Source organism: Coenobita brevimanus, chromosome 45 (genome assembly GCF_032717465.1).
Source record: "Coenobita brevimanus isolate Jiangsu-jjx chromosome 45, ASM3271746v2, whole genome shotgun sequence".
Taxonomy (NCBI): domain Eukaryota; kingdom Metazoa; phylum Arthropoda; class Malacostraca; order Decapoda; family Coenobitidae; genus Coenobita; species Coenobita brevimanus.
This window is the reverse complement of record NC_136998.1, coordinates 13,495,364-13,497,473: the sequence shown is the minus strand read 5'-3', so window position 1 is coordinate 13,497,473 and position 2,110 is coordinate 13,495,364. Positions and strand designations below refer to the sequence as shown.

Here is a 2,110-nt window from a genome sequence, read left to right as displayed (position 1 = left end):
GAACAAGTCAAGAGTGAGAGCAGTGGAAATGAGTTACTTGAGAGGAGCATGTGGAGTGACATGGAGGGACAGGTTGACGAATGAAGAAGTGAAGGAACGTTGTGGGGTAGATGTGGATGTGGTTGAAAAGATTAGGAGAAATACACTGAGGTGGTTTGGACATGTGGAGAGGATGGAGAATGAAAGACTGACTAAGAGGGTGTATGTAGGTGAGGTGGAGGGAGGGAGAGGGAGGGGTAGACCGAGGATGAGGTGGAGGGATGGAGTTGAGAGGTATATGAGGGAGGGGGGGGTGAGTTGGGGGGAGGGGAGTCAAATGGTGGGTGACAGAGTGACTTGGAGGCGTTTTGTCTGCGGCCACCCTTTGCGAGATTAGGGCGTCGGGCTATAGATAGATAGATAGATAGATTTTCCATCTACTCCAATACTTTTCAATATATCAATTAAAAATTCATTTTTGAGTCAGTCAAATGCTTTCTCATAAGTTATAAAACACAAATACATATCTCTCTGCATCTCTATACTTCTCTCACTTAACATCCATACTATAAATACAGCATTACTTGCTTCTTTTCCTTCAGTAAAGCCGTATTGCTCTTCTGCTGTCTCATTCTTTATCTTTGCTCTGATTCTCTCTAGCACTATCCTTAAGATTACTTTTACAGTTTGACTTACTATACTTATAGTTCTGTGTTTATTGCACTCTAAGTTCCCGATTTCTTTGGTATAGTTAAAAATATTGACTTACACATGTCACTGAGTTCTCCACTATTGTATACCTTATTTGCAATGCTGGTTATCTTTCTAATACTAAACCTGCCCAGAGCACGCAACATCTCCACTGCCACACCATCATCTCCAACTGCCTTTCCTGCCTTCATTTCTCTAATTGCCTTCTTTACTTCATCCTCACCAATAGAAGGGCCAGTCATTTCTACATCAAGCTCTAACTGCTCCGCTCTGTCATCCTTGAACAATTCTTTGATATACTCCATCCGTCTATCGAGTACTTCCTCCTTTTCCATTGCTATCTCACCATTCTTCTTCATTATTGCTTCACCTGCACGTAACCTTCCTCTTCCAGTAAGTTTTTTTCACTCTTTCATACATCATCTGTGTATCCCTATTTGCCAAATCTTCTATCCCATCACACAGTTCGTTTATCCAATTTTCTTTTGCAGCAGAGCATCCATTTTTGACATCACTGTTTAGTTCTCTGTATCTTACTGCCTTACTGTGTTTAAACTTTCCTTTCTTCCATCAACTCAAGTATGTCTACCGTCATCCACTCTGTCTTGCTCGTGTTTCTTTCCTTGTATTATTTCCTCAACTACTTCCACATGTGATCTTTGTAAACATTTCCACTCGTTTTCCAGTTCATTCTTGCCACACTCATCTGCAAGTGTTTCGTATCAACTTTGGACTGCAACGCTTTATCGTTCTCTTATGTTTTCTTTCCTCAGTAAATAAATAAAAAAAGTCTGACATATTATTCTCGTGATGTGTAGGGTACCAATGCTAGACTCACATCATTAAGTAAATATGTGAGTAGATGACTTGTCTGCTCCACCTGTTTGCATCACATACAAAACAACCTCCAAGTATCTATTAAGGACCAAACTCTACACCTGGCAGAGTTCTTACTATTACTGGTGAGCACTGCTAACATCAACATATATGTGAACATGTTTACGGCAGATAAGAAGGAAAATATTCATAACAAACACATTATGTACATAGTGTCCCAAGAAATGTGCGAGAAAACTCAGGAGGCACATGATATATTAACATGGATCCAATTCTCAGCCCGAACAGCGTTGCAATAACTAATGATCTTTTGGAATACTTACGAGCGAAACCATGTTTACCAATGGGATCGTAAGTTTTCGTAGCTCCGTAACAACTGAGAATTGTAATTACTGTATGTCCATATATCATTTACTCGTATTACGTTATCCCAAGAACAGCATCTAGAAGTTTCTCACACATGGCATGAGACATTATGCATACTTCATCACGTCCAGATGCGAATCACACGAAGGTCAAGCATAAATACCAGCCCCATCCCTCCACCCACCCACTGTGCCCAAGCACTACGTGTTCTTCATAG

General features: G+C 40.6%; 1 protein-coding gene across 1 annotated transcript; it reads right to left on the bottom strand.

Annotated features, from left to right (window-relative positions):
• Positions 1-704: 704 nt before the first annotated feature.
• Positions 705-1,049, bottom strand: LOC145398440 (uncharacterized). Its single transcript, XM_080271321.1, has one exon. The coding sequence runs from the start codon at positions 1,047-1,049 to the stop codon at positions 705-707; it is 345 nt and encodes a 114-aa protein (XP_080127447.1).
• Positions 1,050-2,110: the final 1,061 nt, after the last annotated feature.

What these genes read in the sequence shown, in the direction of transcription:
- LOC145398440 (XM_080271321.1), bottom strand. Translation starts at nt 1,049, where the DNA reads ATGAAGAAGAATGGTGAGATAGCAATGGAAAAGGAGGAAGTACTCGAT.